We start from the raw sequence: 21,035 nt of genomic DNA on the forward strand, positions 1-21,035 counted from the left end.
TATTTAATTTTTTTATTGTTATGGTACCCCTGTGTTTATACTTTTGTCTTGTTCTGTTCTTGTCTATGTCTGTATATAAATAAATAAAAAATGTATGTGAAAAAAAATCGTATGGTGAATACATGATTGAACAAAGAAAGAAAAAAAAGTATGCTTGATTAAAAGTCTCAATAACACAATCCAAAGATACTCTGTCCTGGACTATTAAATTATTTAGGCATTTCAGATTTACTCCCTTAGTTTAGCAGATCTCATACTGTTTTTGTTATTCTTCATTCCTACATACAGTTAGAAATACCTTTTTGGTATTGTGTATGACTCTGGAACATGTAAGAAAACTAATGTTTGTATTGAATCTTTTCAATTAAAAAACAAAATTAGTATTTAGATAATTTACTTCAATAAAAGTAGGAATACACTACTCTACACTACACAAAGATCTCCATTGCAAGTAAACGTCCTGTATGTAATGCAAAATGTTTCTTACTTACAAGAAGCAAGTATCACAAGTAAAAGTAATCATCCTGCGGGGGAATCGTGCAGTGGCCCTGAAGGGCAAAGCACGTCACAACAAAACACATTCAGTACATTTTTTCTCTTTAGCTGTTGTATCTTTTTTGTGTTTTGTGAAGCTTAGGGGTTTTCTTTGGCGGTCTTTTATGAAATGTTATATACATATTCATATATATGTATTTATTTTTTATGCTGTTGTGCTTCGCCCTTCAGGGCCTCTGTATTAATGGACCATCTCAGATTATATTGGTTTATTATTTCCAAAGCATTTATGTGTAACAAGCATTTTAATGTATTTTTGCCAAGGATAAATTAAACTAAAATGGCCCATTCATTTTCCAATTCTTGGATTTTGAGTATGTAAAAAAGGCCATAACAGCTATAACACACAGATAATGACAAACTGACAGATTTCCCCTTTTTGGCTCCTTAAATAACAAAGGTGGATGCTCATCGAGCAGAACTGCTCTCAACTTACAATTTTAGTTCAGTTGGATAATTTTTTTAAACAAACTTGGGCAGAATGGACCGACTTGTTAAATTGTGATGAATTATTCTCATCCAAGGTTGTCAGAACCATTATAATACAAAGTTATGTTAGAATAAAGTAAGAACACATACAGAGAAACTACAAACATGCAAGTACATTTGTAAGCAAATAGAAATGAAGACAAACTTGGACTTGGTTTATAAAATGTTTTATTCATGTTAACATAGCTGATACATAGGGATTCAAACAGTTCCACAAGGCTTTTGGGGACTACAATTGAATGAATAGCAAAACAATAGTGGTCCAAATCTCTAATGACAATCACTGGACAGACTAACAACTCACCCACTTGTAGGATGTGTACAAACCTGCATTGAAAATTACTAAACTTGACACTTTTGACTTTGTGTGTTACAGCATTTGTTCCCATTCCAGTGTAATATCTCAAGAGACATGCATGACAGAATTGTCTTCTTCCCATTAAAAAGGTCCCTGCATTTGGTCAGACAAGCCCCCCACCATTTCCCCCCAAACAACAGGCATGCTTCAGTGAAAGAGTGGCATTATAACCAGGGCAAAGTGTGAGGATTTAACCAATTGGCACTACTTGGCTGTATTATAGCATTTGTTGCCAGCATGTAAAGTGCACTAGCTTTCCCTGCAGTATGAAAATTGTATCTGCTTGAAGTTGACTATAGTTGCTGTAACCGTACCACGTAACTGTGTAGAGACAGACACTTAAAAAAGGTTTGGGGGAAACTAGTTCTTATATTTAACATTTCTTATGGAAAAAATCCAATCCGTTTTAAATGATGGGATTTAAGCTTCCAGTTGTTTCAATGATGGGCCTTAAGTTTTCTTGCCTCTAAACTGAGCTAGGAGTCTGATACCGTGTCAAGCTATCAATCACTTTTCTACAGCTGAAACTGCACAAATGGGAAGGCCAGGACAAACACAAACCAAAAGGAATGGAGGGTTTCTCTTTTCACCAATTGTCCAAATCTACATTGTGAAAAGAATTATTTTTTTCATTATTATTATTTCCTTACATGACTCTTTTCAGCAATGGGTTTCATTGGTAGAATGTTTGAGTGGAGCAATAAGGAATGAAGGATGTGTAAAAAGTTTTTTTTTCTTTTTCCTTTTCTCGTTTTTGGAGAGGACCCAAACGTTGAGTTTCGCGTTTAGCCCTCGTTCTCGCCACCCTCTCCTGCTTCTCCAGCATCGCCCTCCTCAGCAGCGGTGTCTGATGTCCATAACTGAGGAAGGACAAAGATATTTTTACAAATTCATCGGAATACAGGTATTCTTCAAACAAAGTGTTGGTCAGGTTGTCGAACAGCATTTGAAATCTCTGTTGCAACGGCGGAATTGGCGGGGAGGTGACGACTTCCCAAAACACGCAATCTGACACGCGTAGTAGTGTAGTAGGAAATCAGCTGGACTGAGACTGATACTGCTTCATAAATATCATGAATCCATATGCGTACACATGCAAAGTTTGTATAATATTTGGTGTCAAAATAAACCACAAGTGTGTTTTTGTACACAGTAGGACTGGATAATCATCCAAATGTATCATTTACGGACCGTCAGCAGAAGTTGCTTAACACACAGCTTCTAAAAGAAAAGGGTCTGTGCAGCGACAATGAAGCAGCTATTTTGAGTTCACCTCACGCAGTATGTTCTCTGCATCAAATCCTGGAGCTGTAAACAACCTTACCCAAGACCTTTCGGGATGTGCAGAACATGACTATTCCAGGTTTTTCATCGCTGTATTAACTGTGGGGAAGTGTGTGCAGTTGCACCTATTTGTACGGTTCATCGCCTCTCTCCCCTTACTATGACAGCCAGCTTTTGTCCTTACCTTCAAGTGAGGCCATTTCAACTTTTTAGTTTGATTGAGGCATACTGAGACTATAGGACAGACATTGGGGCAAACATGAGCGTGTCATTTTTGTGTCGTGTAAAAGCAAAAGACTCACTGTCAGGTTGTCTCTGAGGAGCTGCATGATGAGAGTACTGTCTTTGTAGGACTCCTCATTTAGCTGGTCGAGCTCTGCAATGGCGTCATCGAATGCCTGTCAGCAAAAAAGGAAAATGTCAACGCTGGCGACATGATACAACTGTGGGAAAGTGACAGATTTTTATAAGAAAGTACGCAGACTTTTTTCGCCAGTTCACAGGCTTTTGGTGGGGAGTTGAGGATCTCATAGTAGAAGACAGAGAAGTTAAGCGCCAAGCCCAAGCGGATGGGATGTGTGGAGTCCATATTAACCATGCTGATGTTCAAGGCTTCCTGGTATGCTTTCTGTGAGTTGTCAATGGTCGCTGCAGACAGAAAACAGAAATTCATCAGTGTATGTATATCTTAAGGTTAAGATACAAGCCCACTATAGATTTTAAAGTTAAATTCTGCCAAAAAAATTTGTCCAAACATGGCATCTTAGAAACTAACAGTTATTATATACATTTCTAGTAAAAGCTACAGAAATAAAACTCATTGTATCGAACATGACATTAAAGCACTACTTTCTATACAAAAATCCAAGTGTAAAAATGAAATATCTGTGGTTTTGTGAGCAGTTATGTGCCAGACACAAAACACTTGTTACAGGAGCTGCAAAGCAGTCAGCAGATATGTCAGGAGGTCACTGCCCCTGGGCAAGAAATAGCACATAACTGCCGGTAAAACATTTTACATTTCAATTTTTGCACAAATTAAACTGAGATATAATATGATTATTAGTGAGCTTTAGATGTGCTGGTAGATTTTGTCATCTTTGGACAAAGACAGTGTAGTGTTGTTTGTTTCTAGTCTTTGTGCTAAGATAATAGGTGGCTGCCTGAATATTTAGCCCCTTTCACACATTCACTGCAAACCCGAAATCTAGTTTAGCCTCCCAGCTTCCTAGTAGAAAATATCTCTGGGTGTGAATACAGCCGCTAGTTGTGCGCAGTATTCACAGCAAACTAGTGTATTAATAACTGGCAACTTTACCCAACCTCAGCTGTTTGAAAAAAAAAGTAATAATTTGATGTTTGTTCAGTTTTTCAGAAGTGGTTAACTTGCTTAATAAGTCTGCAAAATGGCTGCATTAGCCCCTACATTCATTCCTTAATTGTATCTGAAATACAAAATAAGAACAGTGGGCAAGAAATTCTGTCTCTACACATTTTTTCACGAAGGAAAGCTGGAGGCCGAATAGCTCTTATTATACCCTCCTATGAGATGGGGCCCTGTGGTCACACGACCGTGACACATTGCCCTACTTGACGTCATTTCCAGCTCTTGGATAGAATCTGACACATTCCTATTTGTAGTGTAAAGAGGCCTGGATGTTAAATAAAGGGCTGTACATTCAAATAAAAAAAGAAGACTTGACACCTCATCATTCCCAGCTACAGTACATACAAACAGAAGCAAAGTAGTAAGAAACAAAAGAACAAATCACTAAAGATTTTGCATCCTAGGATGAAATGCCTTTCGAAATAAAATAAAGAGTACAACTGTGAACTCACCGTCTCTCTCAGCTCCAGAGGCAACTTCAGCAAGGTATCTATAGTAGTCCCCCTTCATCTTTAGATAGAAGACTTGGCTCTCCGGTTGTTTGGAGTCTTTAATTAAATGCTCATCCAGCAGTTTCTGTGAAGAAACAAAAAAAAATGACTGATTTAATTTGATGCTTGCGATTCATTTACAACACAGATGGGTCTGCTGTCAGTGTGAGTTATGAATCAATGTAGAGTGAGGGGAGATTGGCCACTATTTGATGGATCACAGATGGCTTCCATCTCTGAGGCAGACAAAAATATAAAGATAAAAGTTTTGTTATTAAAATGGGTTCCCCAAATATACTTAGGGCATAAGGCTGACGACTACTCCTCAGCTCATTGATAAATGGAGTAAAATTCAGTACAATTCCAGTTTCAGGTAAAGTCTCTCCCAAATGTCTACAACTAGGAAAAGCCCTCTATTGTGTCCCCAACTGTCTTGTGCCCAGAGTCCACTCTTTCTATAAGCCTTCTCTTCCCGTCAGCACTGTATAGCAATGTTTGGTTATTGCTGACAGCAGTCGTATTTCTGATTTTGAAAGATTAGGCATCCCTACTGAAAATTACTCACAATTAGGACAGTCTAGGGCGTGGGGTCCAATCTTGCTCCTGGAAAGCTACAGTCTTGCATGTTTTACTCTAATGATCTACTCGTAATCAAGCTGCTGAAGCTTATCAAGGTTGGATAATCATTAGACTCAGGTGTGTTAGAGTAGGGAGAAACCTAAAACATGCAGGACAGTAGCTCTCCACACCCCTGGTTGAGTGTGTGAGCAGATCTGCTCTGTTAATCGATACGGCTTTGACTCCGAACTTCGACATTCAAATATAATTTGAATATAAAAAAACATAATGATATTCAAACGACTATTAAGCAGCCCTTAATATTTGAACTGGTTATGTGCATTATTTACTGTAAATTGTAAACGTTTTTTCAATTCAGATTCTGAGACTTTTTCACACCTGGTGAAGTTGTGAATCGCGAGCTCGTTAGCAAGATTATTATTGGCCATCTGGGCTCCTGTAGGTGACGTTAGCATCACGCAGGAACGGTCAGGAATGGGGTAGTTTCACTCAGCATTGAACAACTGATGCTAATTATCTAGGCAACATTCTCTAACAGCAGTCAGGTTGTGAATTTGTAGTTATGTAACAGATGACAGATGACTTAATCTGTGTTGAAAGCGATGCTCGGAGTTCCAAGGCTTACTATGCTTTTTTTATTTTCATCGATTGTTGCGTAAAATCTTACCCAGATACAATAGTGCTATTTTCTGATTGGATCTTGTGTAGGCCTGTTATTTTTTTTTTTGATTGGATGGCCGCTGGTAAGTGGCAGCTCTTGATTTCTGCCTGTTCCATGACATTTTGGTATTGACATTGTTTTCTCGCGTAAAAAAAATACTATGTGTGGCGAGAGTGGGTGACCAAAGACCGAAAACAGTGACTTTCACGCTCAATGCGTGACACTTTACAGGCCTGGACTTTTTGTTTTTCCTTCTGAGAACATCATTGCCTGCCTATTGACATTAATACTGCCCACTGGTGGACATAAAAACATATACAACTTAATTTTGGTACCAATATAGGATATTTAATGGTAAAAATATTATTAATAAATATTCTTATATATTTGAATACTAATATTGATTTACAAACAAACTTTGAATATGTTTTTTGGGCAAAAGTTAAAGTTTAATCAACCACTTGAGTGGTTTTGTTGTACCACCACAACAGAGTCCATGAGTCCAAGTTATTTAGCGATAATTTACTTAGGTGTTGTGAATGAAGCAGAGCAGTTTGTCAGTGAATAATCTCAAGGCCTAAGCCAACACCCTGTGTCTTTTCTCTGCAGATTAAAGTGAAGGGGCGTTAGCCCTGAAGCTAACATAAGCTCCTGTAGTGGTTAAGTTAACGTCCCACTCCAGACACGTGTTCATTTAAAAACAACGCTATTATTAATATTTTGTTTTACCACATAGAATGTTGAAAAAAATAAAATTAAAATAAATAAAAAACTCAGACATGGAGTTGGAAAGCACATCTACCATTTCTCAGTGAGGAATTTTGCATCTGGCCCCGCCCTCTATTGCTTGTGCTCATAGCCCCGCGTGTAGCCGCAGTAGCTGGAGACTTTAGTAAACTATGTTCTAGTTTCTTCCGGGATTTTCTATCAAGCAGTAATGAGATTTAAATGGAAGCACACAAATGGCTCATCAAGATAACTAAACATCGCAGAGAATCAGCCATAAGCCTGCATGTTTGAGCCGGCTTCAGACAGGAGGCGGCGGGCAGTGGAGCCTCTTGGATGGATCACTGACTCGTGGTATGACAGTTGCCCCACAGATGGAAGGACAGATACGGAGCCAGAGCTGCCCGCCCAGGTAGCTAACGTTAACGATCTGCAGCTAACTGTGCCATGAACCCGGCATCTGTCAGACCCAAAATCAGATTCCGAATATGTCGAGCATTAAGCAGACGTAGCAGAATGAACAAACATCCTGTGATTACACTCTGCTAAGTCATTCATCCTTTAATGGACATGGAAAGATTACCAGGGCTAATCTGTGTCGGTGAAATCATTTCTTATGCACAAATTAAACAATTTAGAAAAAACAAAAACCTGTAAAAAGGCAATATGGTGTTTAGAAAGGATATAAACATATTTGCCTTTAAATCAAAATGTATTTATTTTAAAAGTTTAAGAAAAAAAAAAGAGATTTCCCTTTAGAAAACCCTGAGAGAAAGAAGCTGCCACTGTCTGAGCCAAACCCACCGCAGCAGCCACTCCCCAGTCATTTACTGACACAAAGATTGGCTCAGACGAAACGCGCGCATTTCTCAAGTGCTGAGCATTCCTCTTTCATTGCATGCTCTGCACAATAGACAAGAGGGGTAGCCTCGCTCTAAAGGCTTTTTTTATACAAAGCTCTGATTTCAGTGTTTCGAGTGTTGCTGGATTTAAGCCTGACTGATGTGTGTGAGTGCCTTTACATGTCAGGAAGACTTTCTACATTTTTCCCCAGCATGGATTAATCCCCCATTATCACATCCATTAAAAACACACTACAAGGCAGTTATTGTTTATTTTTATAACTCAGCAAATGTGTTAATCAAGCAAGATGGTGACAGAACAATGTGGCACTCTTTACAACTTTGACCAGAGTTTAATTTTGAAATGTCCCACCACTAGAATACCAGACAAGCCTGTGCTGGAAATCCATGTGAAGGAACCCAACTAACGTTTGTATTTTACTTGTTTGCAAGCTTCAGATTTCAAGGTACAGTCTAACAGTGACATGTTCTGAAGAGTGAAGAGACCAAATTTGCTCAGCTGGCACCACATCTGGTCTACAAAAGCTACCTCCATTTATAATGTGTGGAAACTGGAGCCAAACATCCCCAAGCCCCTGTCACTTCCCTACTAAACCTGCAGTTTTTAAGAAAAGATGCAAGTCTGCCTGGTTTCACAGTATGCTGTGTATTAAAGACACAGCAATGTACTTGTCTATTGAGGCCTCTGTAGGTGCCTAACCTGTCAGGCTTCTGCAGACAAGTTAAGACATGAGGACTGACACACCCTTCTTTGCTGGCAAACCCTCAGTCAACACTCACTAACACAGTTACTGAAAGCTGAGTCACAGCTGTGTAAGTGCATATTCTCAGGAGCACATATGGAAAGCTGGTTGAAAATGGATGGCCAATGCAGCTTTGCAGTGCATTTTTAAAGACAGCAGCTCAGAAACGATGTCAGTCTTACAGTTAAGCATGCACACAGATCTCCTCTTAAGCCATTACCATGGCAGGCTAGCATCAATCTGTGCTGTTACGTTAGATTAAAACAAGAGGTGAAAGTATAGCGCACCCCCCCCCCCACCAGTGAAACTAAGCCTTTAAATGTGGAGTGTTAAGTCTGAGAATGCATTTAGATCAACTGTTATGGGCAGCCTCATTGGTTTCATAAAATGGCTCTGCAGGAGGTGGTCCTTTTTGATCCGTACAAACTGGGCTTTAGGGAGTGTACGAGTCATTTAGGCATGTAAATTCTTGCACTTGGCTAGCCACATTAGGCTCCTCTCTGCCAGATGGGACTACATGGATACTGAGTAGCACACAGTATACAGCTATCAGTCATGTGTGAGTCCTCCCAAGTTCTCTCCCCACCCATTCAGACACACCTTGCTGGCGTAGTCACTACGACCTTTTGTCAGTTCACGCCCTCACAAGGTTTCAAGCCCATTGTTCTAAATCCAACAGTGGGAGGACTACATAATACTTCCTTGTCCTTCATACAAGAGAGCAGCTCACAGGAAACAGGACAAATGCCATTTGACACACAATACTGGACTAAAGTAACAATGTGTCACTTCTTTTTTAATTTTTTTCACTACTGATGTGTCACGAAGTCAGCCAGCTGTGAACACTAAATGCGGACATGTTAACCCTTCAAGATGAGCAACTGGTTGGTTACTTCAACCAATTTCTAAGTGTGCCCCATGAGCAAGAGTGGGGGAGTATTGATAAAACCACACTGCAGCACTGATCAAACTTAAATAAAAGGGGAACATTTTTTTTACCAGAACGTTGTTGCAGATAGCTTGCAGCTCCTTCTCCACAGTCTCGCGATACTCCTTGACCAGCTGATTCTTCTTCTGATTGTCGCCTCCTTCGGTCTTTAAAGCGATGCTGGACAAAACCCTCCATGCGGAGCGCCTCGCCCCGACCACGTTTTTGTAGGCGACGGACAGCAGGTTCCTCTCCTCGTTTGACAGCTCGCCTCCCTTCTCCGTGACCTCCTTCATGGACTCGGCCATGTCGTCGTAGCGCTCAGCCTGCTCCGCCAGCTTGGCCTTCTGAATAAGATCCGTTCTTTCCATAGTTTATATATTTTTTGGAGGGGGGCACTGATAAATTGGAAATCCGGGAGATATGCGACAATCGAGGAGTTAGAGAATGGGTGTAGCAAAGGGATCGATGCTGTTATTCCCCACAGTGACGTTTCAAGCTGTGAAAAAAAGGAGTGGATGAAATTAGTATTAGCTTCGGTGTCGACAAAACTCTCCGTTTTCACCAGTCATAATCGGTGGTTAGAGCAGGCGCCCCTTATACAGAGAGCTGCAGCGGCCCTTTGCTGCGCTCTCCCATTTTGTCACTCTCCATCTATACTATCCCGATAAAGGCGTGAAAAATAAGATTAAAAAAACTCGACGTTATGCAGCTGGTGTCCAAAAAACGTTGGATCACCGTAACATTAAAAAGAACAGCAAACGTTTAAAAAAAGATCAAAACGAAAAAAAGCAACATTTACTTTTAATTACTAAATTACCAGCCCCAATTCCGCCACCATTGACGTACATCCTTTCTGATAAATTACATGTAAATTAAAGAACAGACTTCGCCTTTTTAAACGGTTTCTGTATTACATGTTGTACACCACTGTAGGAAGCATAACGTTATTCGATCTGCTGGCAAAGCCCCGTTTTCCGCACAGCAACCCGCCACAATGCTGTCTGCTGCAGCGAGCTATAGCAAGTTAGCAAGAGAGCTAGCTGGCGTTAGCTACAGCGGCCACTCCTTTCAAATAAAAAATGTCCCGTTTGCGTACGATACACCAAACGAACCACGGTGAGTTTAGCCAACAACTAGTCATCATATACGTAAAGAAAAGATAGAAGAAAAAATACTCATCGTCTCTGACCTTAGAGAGGTCCAAATTTGCTCCACAAATTGATCCGATTTGAGAGGTTGGTAAGGAAGGCAAAGAACGGCAATAGCAGCGAAACTACAACTTAACCTGCTGAAATGGGGCCGGGTCGTGTGAATGTCGACTGTCCAATCATAAAGCGTAATCTCGCTTGATCGACAGCGAGATGGAGCGGTGAGAACCAATAGTATCCTTAGCGCGGTGGAGAAAGAGGCGGTCCTTCGAGGGGAACGTTAGATAGACCGGAACGCTGCGGCGGCTGGGGCCACGGGGTTTCCTCCAATTAGAGCAAGGGATGAAGACGTCATCGCATTGCCATGGTGATGCTCATCCAATCACTCCCTGCTTTTTCACACGCTGTAGGCACTGTAGGCGGGTGTGGCACTCACTCGACATTCATCTTAAATGTTTTATTTGTAATCTTTTATAACGTTCATACTGTTCATAAATCCCATACGTGATTCATTTTGAGTCAATCTCACAAACACCAGCTGCTCTGTTTGAGTAAGATGCTGAATTCAGTAGGTTACCCAGCTTTTTTGTTTTGTGACAAATTGTTTTTTAATGATTTTTTTTATACAAAGAAAAGTATTTATGTATTTTTTACTAGGAACCAATGGGCATGGACAAGTCAATTGTCTCCCAGAGTTATTATTATCATCCCAGTGGCGGATTAAGGTGGTCATGGGCCCCTAGGCTACTGTTTGTTTGGGCCCCCCACATTATTAACAAAGCTTTATCAGAAAAAAACAACCAGAGCAGAAGAAGAGTCTGCAACCTTGTAAAAAAATCCTTCTAATTTAGGAATTTTCGCTTGTCTTCTTCGTGCTCTGCTATTTCCTTTCTGACAATTTGCAAACCCCGCCACATGACGGGCAACTGTGGCTCAGACGGGAACATTCGAGAGATTGGTGGTCCCATCCACATGTCGAAGTATCCTTGGGCAAGACGTTGAACCCCAAATTGCATGCCGTGCAGCGCATGGGTGTGTGAATGGTTAGATTAGAGGTGTGCAGATGTCCACTGCCATCAGTGTGAATGTCTGTGTGAATGGGTGAATGTGACAAGTAGTGTGAAAGCAGCGCCTTGAGTAGTCAGAAGACTAGAAAGTCCATTTACCACTTAAAATGATTGGGTAAATGTGTCCCATATCTATCCAATCAGTGACTTATTTTTTTAAATGTTTCTAAGGGCCCTAATAGGAGGCATTTCCCCCCAGTGTAGTAAATTAAAAAAAAAATAGTCTGACCAATCCAGGGCCTCTGCACACCCCTAAACTGCAGCCTTGGCCTGTGCATTAATCCACCTCTTTCTATTATTACCCCTCATTTTAGGTTCATATGAAACCACTTAATCTGTATTATGCTTTAGGGACAGAAATATAGATGAACACACTCCAAATATCTCAGTGATTGACTGTTCTGTCCTACTGTGTGTGTATAGGGGATAAAACGGCCTCTGCACTTCCTGAGAAGGATCAGTTTCCTCTCTGGTATGTCCACCCCCCTGGACAACAGAAATGCTACCTGAAACCTTTTGGTAATTAGGTGAGTGGACAAAGACGGACTCGGGGATGCATTATTCTGTGTCCATATCTCATGAAAATACAAAAACCAACTACTTTCCGGCTTCCTAAAAGTAGAATTTGGTTACAATAATCTCATTATTTTGGCAAAATACTTTATACACAAATGTTGTTTCTTAAAAACTATTCCTATTTCTGATGTTTTTATAAATGAGATAAAACTATTAAAAAAAACCTGTAAGATGTTGTAAAATTGCTATAGCCCTACATCTGTATCAATATTTCCTGACTGACTTCTTGTATTTTTACTGATTTTTATTTTATTTTATTATGTAACTTTATTTATTAATTATTATTTAGCTTTGTCCAGTAATTTATACATTTTATATTTATTTCTGTTACTGATGTCACTTGCTTGGTTGTTTATATTGTATATAACTTGTATTATCTTAAATAACATGTAAGTCTTTTGTTATAGTAACCTACTGAACACAGATATATAGGCCTACCTAGTTCAGTAATCCTCTTAAACAGCTGCTCCCTGTAGTTTTAAGCACATGTTAATCAAACTCAAAGTGCATCCGATGGGGACTATTCTCAGCTCTGGATTTGATGCTCTGGTGAGAAGGTCCTATTTATGGCAACGGGACGGACATTTTAATGCCATGACAGCTGAGCAGAGTCATGCAGGATCATGTGATTTCTTTAAAAGCACCGAGACGACCACGCACAAGTGTTCTGGACGTGCCTGAAGCTTGCTGAATTTTGGTCCCATATATTTCAAACCGCTCTTAACACAAATTTGGAACCAAATCCCCTGACTGCTCTTTTTGGGCTCCCTCCGTCTAAAAATCTGCCCATCACTACGCAACGTGTCGTGGCCTTCACCACCCTGGTCGCCAGGCGTAATATTCTCCTTAAATGGAAACATGTTTCTCCACCGACTCATAATAGTTGGATCCGTCAAATTTCGCAATGTCTCCGGTTGGAGAGGTCGAGGTTTTCACAAAGGGATCTTTGGAGGCATTTCATCAAAACTAGGACCAACTGCTGCTTATATTAGCAAATGTATCACTGTTATTCTGACGATGCTGAGGAAACTTCCTAGTGCTTGAATTACATTATTTATTTCTGCTATTAGTTTTAGTGTGTTTTTCTCTTCTTTATTTTTTCTTTTTTTACTTTATCTTACGTTATCTACTTTGTTACATATTATGCGTTCACATGTTGTTTTAGCTTTATTGTGACCGTGTCGACGTGGGTTGTTGGGAGGGATAGCGGGATTCATGTTGTGGTTTTTCTGTTTCTGTTTGTGTGGTTTTATTTATTTATTTATTTTCACCTTAAAGCAGACGTACTGTACATGTGTTTTACCTGTTTCTGTGTTCTGGTCTGCAAAAATCTTTGCAAAAATTTGAAGAAAAAAAGAACACCCAGCACACAAAATGGACTTGATATTATTTTACCTAAATGTTGTTTCCTAGGCCGAAAATTAAGCTTTAGATTTAAAAAATACTCTAAATTTGAAAATGTTGGCTACTCACGACAATCTGCTGATGAAGATCATTTGATATCATTACAGTGCACCAGATCAGCTACTAAATGGACCTTGAGATGAGGTTGTTTTCTCAGCTATAGCACCCGTGTTCATAATGTAATAAAGCAACATGTCACCCAGTGGAGTGTGACTCACTAATGTGCTTTTAATAGATGTTTGGACGATGGAGCTCAGTGGCACAGAGGAAAAAGATATATCTTACACAGATAATGCTTGTTAGGAGCAATTCATTGTTTTGTATGTGCATTAAAGGGCTACACCACCTGATTTAAAAATTCCAATATGTTATTTCCATAGCCAAGGAAAGTTCAATCAGTATTTGTGAACATGTGCTACTCTCTGCCAAAGTCAGGAACCAGAATAGTAAGTTAAGTCTCACCCTGACGTCATCACGTATAACGTCTGGAGCTGCTCAATAGACAATGAATGTGAGATTTTGTTTATATTTTAATACCCAAATGAGCTTTATTCAACTGTAGTGTTCTCAGTCCTGAAACAGAGAATGCACCCATATACTCAGAACATTTACTTTGGGCACTCTGAGTTTATAACATCTTTCCCAATTCATTGACCACCATGGGACCTAATTTTGAGAATTTCACATATGATGTTTGTCAATTTAAAAGATAATTTTGCCCGTCAAGAAAACCACAGTTTGCCACAATAAGTATAAGGCTGTGTAAAAACGTCTTACTCAAGCCACAGGATGTAACGACGCTGCCACGAGCAACGACCTTTCTTGTTCTTTTATTTGCTTACTGGTTGATAAAAAGAGCTGTTGTATAAAACACAGGAGCTAAGATAATGTAACATACTACTGTCGACCAGTTTAACATTTCATACTTGACAGTCTCAGACTGAGAAGGGCCGCAGTACCTTCAAAGGATATACACTGGAGATCAAAATGACAGAACAAAGAATTAAAGCTTGATTTATTCTGAAATCTTGTTATTGTTATTGTTCAGACTTTAATTGAATATCCGCTGGGGCTATACAACTGCTGACCACTGCAATTGTCTCCCAATCAGTCCGCAATTTTCCTGCATGATAATGCTCCCTATCACACTGCAAAACGAATTACGCAGTTCCTTGAAGCTAAGAATATTAAAACAATGAAATGGCCAGCCCAGAGTCCAGATCTAAACCCCCATAGAGAAAGAACAAAGTAATGTCTAAGAAACTCACTACAGTTACTGAACTGTGCATGAGACTGAAGAAGAGCGGACCAAGATCAAACCAGAGCAGTGTGAGAAACCAGTGATGTCCTGTGGGCGCAGATGTGCTGAAGTCATTCAAAGCAAGGCCTCTACACTTCCTGTTCATTTTTTAATCCTATAGCTGTAAGAAAACACGGTTGAAATCTTCTCTTCTGACACAATGGTTACTGTTCTCTAATCTTGCTCACTGTTTTTTGTTACAAAATAAAGATTTTTGTTGAAGTGCCTTGGCTATTTGTAGCCACAGCTGATATTTTATAACAATAAAAAAATAATAGTATTCCAGAAAAAATCAAGTTTTTATAAATTATTCTCTAATTTTGATCTCCAGTGTATTGTGTCAAACAGCCCTACTTGTGTGGCACTTCTCTCTAATAAGTGTCTCACTCAGTGCACAGTGTACCCTGGCTCACACATCAGGTATGTGTCTCTGAGAAAATGTTAAGGTCAAATCCTGTTTGCCATCAGCCACCTCCTTCAAAAGGTCCTTGTAAGCCTGTTCCTCCTCTTACACAATTCAAACCTTCTCACTCTGACCTTTGCGTTTGCTTGATCCCATCCTTTACTCCTCAGTCACAGAGGAAGGCAGAGTGACAAGCTGCTGAGGTCATGAAAAGGCGTGGGCTTCTTATGTAATGTTTGGAGACCTTATATGGGTAACTGGTTTCAGCTGAAACCTTTCTACCTGGCGACAGCTCTCAATTGCTTTGGTCCATTATCATACTGTATGATGACTGATACAAACCAAACCAATATCAGGCATGATAAAGACAATGTAAAGCTCAGACACGTGTGCTTGTATCACTGTGTGCTTAGTCATACTTACCCAAGGTTAGCACAGATGCATTATTTACCATGACTGACAGCTGTGGAGCTAATGGGAACTTTAGTCAGAGCCTCAGCTGGAGGAGCAGGACAAACAGACAGAAAGACTAACAGGATTAAATTGTAATAAAAACAATCCGCCTCGTATGTCATCTCTATTCATTCATGCTCCTTTGTGTTAAAGTGGAAGTTCAGATTTTTTATAAGTGGGGTTGTATGAGGTACTTATCCATAGTGAGTTTATTACAGTAGATGTGGCCCCTGGTCTCCCCTCATCCTGTGTCTCACGCTCTCATTTGTTCTTGGTGTCCTTGACAGCTCCAGATATGTTAGCCTGCTAAATATCTGGACTGTGTCTGGGAGTGAGGCACCTCTGAGTCGCTCAGCTTTACGCTTTGAAAAGTTCAGATCAAGTGCCGACCGGCGAGCGCAGAGCCAACCCTCGGTTTGCCTCCAAAAGCTGTCAGTGAGCGTAAAATCAGGTCTGAAGTCTGTTGAAACCTGCCAGCTGGTGTAAATGTGCCCTTAGTACAGAATTGAGGTAGTATTTTGAAGAAATGAATTAACTCTATAACAGTTGAATTCAAATTCAACTCTTAGATTATCTAAAGTCTATTGCAGCAAATATATTAATAGTATTTAATGTGAATAAATGCTTTGCTCATATGCCTAGTTGTTGTGGATCAAATGGTAGGGGCACAACAACAGTATTTGATGCCAACACTGCAATACCTCCGATCAAAACATGCTTTGAAAGTTGTGAATTAACGTGTTGCTCTTTAGACTCTTGACTCTTTGTGTTATTGTGTTAACATTTCAAAAGATGAAGCCAATGTTGTATGTTTACGTCATTTCACAGCAAATGCAGCTGTGCCTGTTGGGACAAGCCATGCAAAGGTTTTCTGAAAACAGCTACGCGTGCTGTATACAGACAACAAACAGCACACGAGGACACTCGTTTACAGCCAGCAGTGCAGGCCAGGATACAATACAACAGCTCCTGAAGGGTCAAACCTGATCACACAAGCCTTTCCTTGCCTTTATAGACTCATTGACAGTAGTTTACATTCATATTTCTAAGAATAAAGGAAAAAGCTGCACTATAAAAGTACTCTGTAGATTCTAAATAAAGTCTTTTTCCAATTTCTGTATCTTCAGTGAAAAATGCATTTCCAAACCAACCAGGTTCTCTCCTTCAACTTTAAAGTTTATATTTGAATCAACACATGGCTTAAGAACTAAGACATCTATTCCTGTCTTTAGACATGGCACTGTTAGAGTCTTTTGTCCACAGTAGGCCAGATGGCTATAAATAGTAATGGTTAATAGGTTGGGAAATCCCATGGTATCAGCTCTAGTTTTAGAGCTGCTTGTGTGAACATTAGCCAGCGGCACGGCTGCTTCTATAACTCAGGTTCACATTTCTCCTTGTTTCATCTCATCGTTGTATCGCTGTTTATATGTGGAGCACCTAAAATATCCGGTCGGAAAAATTTGTGACCTAATATGTAAGCTAATGCCATTCGTCAAGTGTTCCAGATCTGCAACATACAGTGCTGAGCATCCAACTGTATTGAAATGGAAAAGATCATTAATGAGTTGGACAGGTTTGCTGCTCGATAGCCTTCTCATTACCTGAGATAGAGGAGCAATCATTTTCAAGATAGGTCAAATGATACTCTCTTACAGACTATCCACTCGAAAATGTCATTAAAACTGCATACACATAACCACTGCTGTGCTCACACACACACACGCACACGCACACACACACACACACACACACGCATGCACACGCACACGCACACGCACACGCACACACACACACACACACACACACACACACACACACACACACACACACACACACACACACACACACATGAACACACGCACACGCACACGCACACGCACACGCACACGCACACGCACACGCACACACACACACACACACACATACAAACTATTTTATTACTTTCGCTCATTTGTGTGCATGTGCTGATGAGGTTGAATAATAGATGAGACTTTTTTTTTGAACATTAGATTCTTGTTCTGCTTCTACAGTTTTCTTCAATTGCTAAAAAGGATCGGTCAATACTTTTTAACAACTCTTCATACAGTCGTGGCCAAACAGTTAATGTCTCCTCCAAAACTCACTCAAACCACCAAAACACTTTATACATGTCTTAAAATAAGGACTAAAACATTCACTTCTCACTCAGGAAACACACACTGTCAGTCATAACACACTGACCTAAAAGCACTCACAACAGGGATTATTATTACATAAATGACCAACTTGTATATTTTACGGTGTAATTCTATTTTTAACATACATCTGTATTTCTTTATAAAACACTGTAAGAATAACATATTTATTGAGTGCAACAATGAATAAGAAATGCAGCAGATTGTTTTTAGATCTTTGCATTTCGTAATCTACTTGTGAAAAATAAAAACACATGCTTGGGATTCCAGGGCTGCAATAATAATAATAATTACAGGACAAACATCAACATGTACAGTATAATCATCCACACTGTACAGTACTGTGAGGGTCGTCTCATTTTTCAGTTGAAGTTGCATTCAGCTGTGTTTGTAATAATTATTACTTCACTTTGTTGCAAATAAATTGCTCAGATTGTCTATATATTTCAATACGGCCACTGAAGAAATGTGCCTGTTTTTAAAGTTGTGTGTTAGCATTTGAACAAAAATACCGTAAATGTAAAGTGTCTTGCATGGGGTGGAGTATGAATGAGCGAAGAGTTTGTTAATTTTGGGAGACGTGGATGCATTTTGTGGGAAAGCGATGAAAATGAATAAATATAAGTGGCATTGACTTCCTCTTTGATAGTCCGTTAACACTTTGCTCAATTCATTCTGTAATGCATAAACGGATATGAAGACTATGAAGTTTGGATGGATTCAGTGACAGACGTAGGTTTGATTGCTTAAGTACTGTAAACCTCATTGTGTTTATTTAGTGACTTTAGTACCAAATGACTGAGAGTAGAAGGTGGTCTCCACTTCTCACTGCGCAGTGGTGGGAGGTCGTCTCATGGCAATTAGGCCTCTGCGCTCCAGTTCATCGCCCATCTCTCAGCTCTAATTAGATGTAATTAAAACACTTTCTTCCACTCTCCGTCACACTGTCTCACACACAAAGACACATATGTTCAGATGCAAGCACACACCAGGATTTCAAAATGGATCTAGGCTTTAACTAAAGCCAACAGAGAATGTCACTGAATTATCAAGTAGGATTTAGACTCTCATGCCGCATTTCAGCAAAGTCAATGTGCTTTTTCCTCGTATAGCTTTTGCAGATTTCAGTGGCCGGGACGTGCTGTGCTTCCTCTCCACTTATCTGTCCTCACACTGGAGCTTCTGCACATTTGCATTCACTGCTCTTTAAACAGAGGCTATGTGCTTTGGCCTATGTGGAAAATTTACTGCATTAACTGCTGTGTGTGTGTGCGTGTGTGTGTGTGCGTGTGTGTGCGTGTGTGTGTGTGTGTGAGTGTACATGCATAGTTAGCTTGGTATGCAGGTTGCATTCACTCTCTCGTTCTGTTGACTGCTTATATGAATAATACATCACCTGTGCTAACTAAAGTGCACATCACTGTAGAGATTCACAAAACCAAGGCTTTATGTACTGTATATATAGTACTGTATGTGCTTATATACAGTACATGTTAGCCTTTAATGCAGCTGTCACTGCATCACAGCATGACCTTCATGAAAGTCAGCTGAATAGTATTTACTAGTTGTCTCCTCTTCTCTCCTCTTTGAATAAAATATTTACGATTTTTCAGTTAGTCCGTGCAGTACCTTTTAATCCTGTAGGAAAGCAAATGCAGCTTATATTGTGGCACCATGAGACAGATGAGTAATCATTCTTGGATGCCCACAGGGTAGGGAGGACCTTCATATTTTCCAGTGGTGAATGTTTTTCTTGACACACCAAGATTTGTGCATGTTACATTTGATTCTGGTGTCCTGTTGGGAAAAGAAAATCTGGAGCAAAAAAACGCACACATTTTTATTAGCTGTCAGTGTTATCACTAGTGATCTTTGTAGTTTAAATTTAGGGCGCACTCAGACTGTCCATCCGTACCGTACCCAAGCACGTTCCACAGCTAAAGTCTAGTTTGTTTGACCAGTGTGAGTGCAACCGTACCTAGTTACCTAGTTGCCTAGTTGCGGCACGCTTGCCGTCCACGGCCCGTTTACTGTCCACAGCCGGTTTGCCGTCCGCGGCCCGTTTGCCGTCCACGGCCGGTTTGCCGTCTGCGGCCCGTTTGCTGTCCACGGCCCGTTTGGGAAAGGTACCTTAAAACACGGGGCACGGTACGGACGGACAGTGTGAGTGCGCCCTTGGTTAGTCGAGAGTTAGTAGACTTATGGGATTGCATTGACGACACACTTTTGTCACCATGGTCTCTGGTACACATATTATCCTCGCTGATTGACATAATTAAAACTAACAACTTATTTCTTGAAAAATTACCCAAAAAAAGTGTCCGAACTTACAACCTTGCACACAGATCGGTACATCATCATGACTGTTATGATTCTGTTTCTGAGATAATATTTTCAGTATTATATGGGAATATTCTTATTAGACACACATTTTTGTGATTTTTGGAAGGAGTCAGACCTTTACTGTGCTTCTCCTGCACATACTTTTAAAAGGTTTATTGTGGTTAATCAAGATGCAGTAGCTTCACACAGTGTCCTCTGTGGTGCTCGTGTCTTTTCCCACCTTCTCTGCTTTCATAATGTATGGAGACTGCTCAATGCAGCTTCTGCCTTCAGCTTGACTCTCTCTGTGTTTCTCTCGACTGACTCAGCCTTTCCGTGGACGCTTGACAGTCAAACATGTTCAGACACACATATGCTCTGGCTCATCACGGGCAGAACATCGTCCTGCTTGTTCAAAACTGTGTCCGTTTCCCTCCTCACATCCTGTTCTTTAACAAGCGCGTCTGAAGAACCTAAATGAACGTGTGTCCCCCCCCCCAGCAGTCTGACACACACATGCGCACACGCACATGCATGCACGCACGCACACACACACACACACACACACGTATGCACACATGGACAACATGCTGCAGCACTTGAATGACGCAGCCGAGCATCATTCATCCACGCTGCAGAGTGGAGTGGCAGTTGGCTGGAGAAGAGCCCTGCAGCGAGGCAGGGTTTTGTGGCTTTCAGTCGGTATGCTCCATGTGAGCCAGCAAACATGTTATGCTAACTAAATACAGTAGAGGGTCAAAGTTGAATTGCGAAAAGTCACAATTATAGTATATGCTGATATATAGGCTCTTTTTTATCAATGTTTCCATTAATGTTGAAGTTAGACATGCAGGGAAGCCAATCTCCAGCTCAGTGCTATAGAGAACGAATTGTCAGGTCAACGAAAGCAGATCAGAACACAAGAATCAATGAGTGCTTTTTAGCAATATGGCAGTGTAAGGGAATTGAACTTTACGTTTTGTCTTAGATTACACACTGAATACAAGAGTCATTGTGGAAATTTTCTTAATGAAATAAAAAGTCCTATAAACCTGATTATTATGAAAATAAAAAACAATTGTTTCATGTTTATTTATTTATTTGATACTAAGGATTGT

At 40.2% G+C, this 21,035-nt stretch overlaps 1 protein-coding gene across 1 annotated transcript; it reads right to left on the reverse strand.

The window, feature by feature from the left end:
• Nucleotides 1-1,195: 1,195 nt before the first annotated feature.
• LOC310954493 (14-3-3 protein beta/alpha-1-like) lies at nucleotides 1,196-10,376 on the reverse strand. Its single transcript, XM_083923950.1, has 6 exons — nucleotides 10,257-10,376; nucleotides 9,136-9,563; nucleotides 4,526-4,649; nucleotides 3,171-3,334; nucleotides 2,989-3,084; nucleotides 1,196-2,262 (listed from the first exon to the last, which is right to left on the reverse strand). The coding sequence occupies exons 2-6, from the start codon at nucleotides 9,433-9,435 to the stop codon at nucleotides 2,188-2,190; spliced, it is 759 nt and encodes a 252-aa protein (XP_083780076.1). The 5' UTR covers nucleotides 9,436-9,563; nucleotides 10,257-10,376; the 3' UTR covers nucleotides 1,196-2,187.
• Between the last annotated feature and the right edge of the window lie 10,659 nt (nucleotides 10,377-21,035).

This window comes from Echiichthys vipera (genome assembly GCF_963691815.1).
Source record: "Echiichthys vipera genome assembly, chromosome: 12".
In the NCBI taxonomy this organism is placed as follows: domain Eukaryota; kingdom Metazoa; phylum Chordata; class Actinopteri; order Perciformes; family Trachinidae; genus Echiichthys; species Echiichthys vipera.